At 55.2% G+C, this 2,321-nt stretch overlaps 1 protein-coding gene across 1 annotated transcript in view; it reads left to right on the forward strand.

Moving 5' to 3' along the window:
* The window catches only part of APOA5 (apolipoprotein A5), a 3,527-nt gene extending 2,486 nt beyond the window's left edge, over window positions 1-1,041 (forward strand). Inside the window, exon 5 of the mRNA XM_006149987.3 lies at window positions 17-1,041. Coding sequence (XP_006150049.1) covers window positions 17-277 — 261 coding nt within the window. The 3' untranslated portion in view covers window positions 278-1,041. The remainder of the gene's footprint in view (window positions 1-16) is intronic.
* The last annotated feature ends 1,280 nt before the right edge of the window (window positions 1,042-2,321 follow it).

A 2,321-nucleotide genomic window follows, 5' to 3' on the forward strand; every position in this document is an offset into this window, starting at 1 on the left:
GCGGTTTCTTCCGGAGGAGGCCCGCCAGCGGCTCCAGGCTTTCCGTCACAACACATTCCTGCAGATTGCTGCCTTCACCCACGCCATCGACAAGGAGACAGAGGAGGTCCAGCAACAGCTGGCCCCACCCCCACCAGGCCACCACGCCTTTGCCCCTGAGTGGCAAACAGACAGTGACAAGGCCTTGAGCAGGCTGCAGGACCGTCTGGACGACCTGTGGGAAGACATCACCTATAGCCTTCATGACCAGGGCCACAGCCATCTGGGGGATCCCTGAGGGTCTACTTGCCTGGTCCCGCTCTCCTGCTCCTTGGCCTGGTAGCACACTGGGCCCGAGCTTCTAGCATGGCCCAGTCTTTAAAAGTGGCCTGTTGGGAGGAGGGTGGAGGGTCCTGTGTAGGTGAGGCCACTGAAGAGGCTGCTGTCCTGGGCACTTCCAGCCTCCTGCAACTCCCCATCCGGATGCATTACACTCACCAGGCCTTGCAAACCCAGCTTCCGGTGCTCATTTGGGAACCCTCATGAGTTGTTGCGTTAAGAGGTGGAGGGAGTGGGGAGGTAGAGAGAGCCTATCTATGAAGGTCATTATCTGTAAGGCTGTTTGTCACGGTGCTGAAAGCCCGATACCACTACATCCCAGAGTTTGATTCTGGTCACTTACGGCTACCTGCTGGCCACTACTACAGTTGGTCCACAGAGGGGAGGTCTTGTCCCCCAGGGCTGCCATGGCACTTCTGGTGGGGGAACACAAAGGAGAAATGGGGGGATATGACGGGGAGGATGTATGATGGTGTGAGCGTGAGGTCCTGCTGGCTCTGTTGCTGGTGGGTCCGAGCCGTGGTGGCTGTGAGTGGAGGGTCAGAGCACTGCCTGTGTTTCCTTACATAGTTCTGCATCTGAGTAAGGGACTGAGCCCTCCAAACTTCGGGGGCTTCTTAAATTCTTGAGAGTATACTATGTGCTCTCCCTAACCCCTCCTTCTTGACTCCCAGACTGAAGCCTAGACTTCTGGCACAAATGAAATAGATGCTTATGACGGAAGCTTGTTTGCTTGGTGTGACTCTCATTTGGACCACATCCGAAAGCAGTGGCCTCATCATTGTCCCCAAAGCACACTCATCACCCACTCAAACCCCTGCTGCTCTATCTCACTGACCCTCTTAGTCTAGGTGTGTCAGAGGGACCAGGTCTGGCTGGGCTTCACTTTAGGCCTCCTGGCTAGACAATAGTGTCTGTCACACCCGGGGGATGGGCCTTCCTTTGCACTTGCATTGCTCAACATCCTGCTTACCATAGAATGGGGTACATGGCTGTCACTGGAGCTGTGGCCCTGCTGGATCTGAGACTCCTGAGTTGACTTCTTTTGTTCCAGACTTTGAATGGCCTCTTCATGACTGACTCTCTGCTTGGGAGTTAAGAAACTCTCCCCTCTCACATATACTCTCACTCAGGGATACCAAAGCACCTCATAGATCCTCTGGGAACTGAAATTTGGGGTGAGGGGAGGAGATAAGGGTAAACACACCCTTTCCCTTTGCATGATCTCACCTAGCGCCCTTCCTCTCTCAGCCCAGCTGTCCTGCACAGGATTCTCGGCACCCCTACGGCCCCACCTGGCACAAATCCCACATAAATTCTGGGTTTGCCATGCCCACAGGCTGCTCTTTCCGGACATTCTGAATTTAGCCACTTTGAGGAACGGAATTGGGTTATGGCCCCAGCACAGGAAAAGGAAAGGCTAGGAAGAAGGGTTCACCAAAAAATGAGCTGTTTTTGTTGGTGGTTAGAAAGCTGGGAGCGGGTGGGTCATGTGGGGTTGCATGTGGTGGGGATAACCGGGTAGGGGTAAAAATAAGGGCAGTATGAAGACAGAGAGAAAAGGAAGACCAGAAAAGGAGAGCGGCTTTGAGGGACTGAGAAAGGGCAAGAAGCTGAGCGACTCAGAGAGGGGGACCTAGAGACCAAGCAGCGCCTGGCCCAACAGTGGGAGGAGGCAAGCCCAGGTCGGGGCGCATCTCCTTGGGGATACCCAGGGACGAGCCAGGTGCCCGGCCGTCAAGGCTTTTGCAGACTGACTTGTGGACAAGCAGTTAAAAGCTTGTGCGGTGGGGAACCAGCAGTTAGCGTAATGGCTATGTCGCTGGACTCCCACGTAGTCGACCGCGGTTCGTGTCCTGGACCTGGTGGCTTAAAACTCACGCCGGGCACGTGTGCGTGCATGCCCAAGATCCCGAGAGGAGAATGGAGGAGAAGGGATTGCGGCGTGACCATCCCCCCTGGGGGGTGATTTCTCGCTTTCTGTCTCTATTTCTCTCTCTCTC

The sequence above is a fragment of the Tupaia chinensis genome, unplaced genomic scaffold, assembly GCF_000334495.1.
Source record: "Tupaia chinensis unplaced genomic scaffold, TupChi_1.0 Scaffold000274_1, whole genome shotgun sequence".
Lineage (NCBI taxonomy): Eukaryota > Metazoa > Chordata > Mammalia > Scandentia > Tupaiidae > Tupaia > Tupaia belangeri.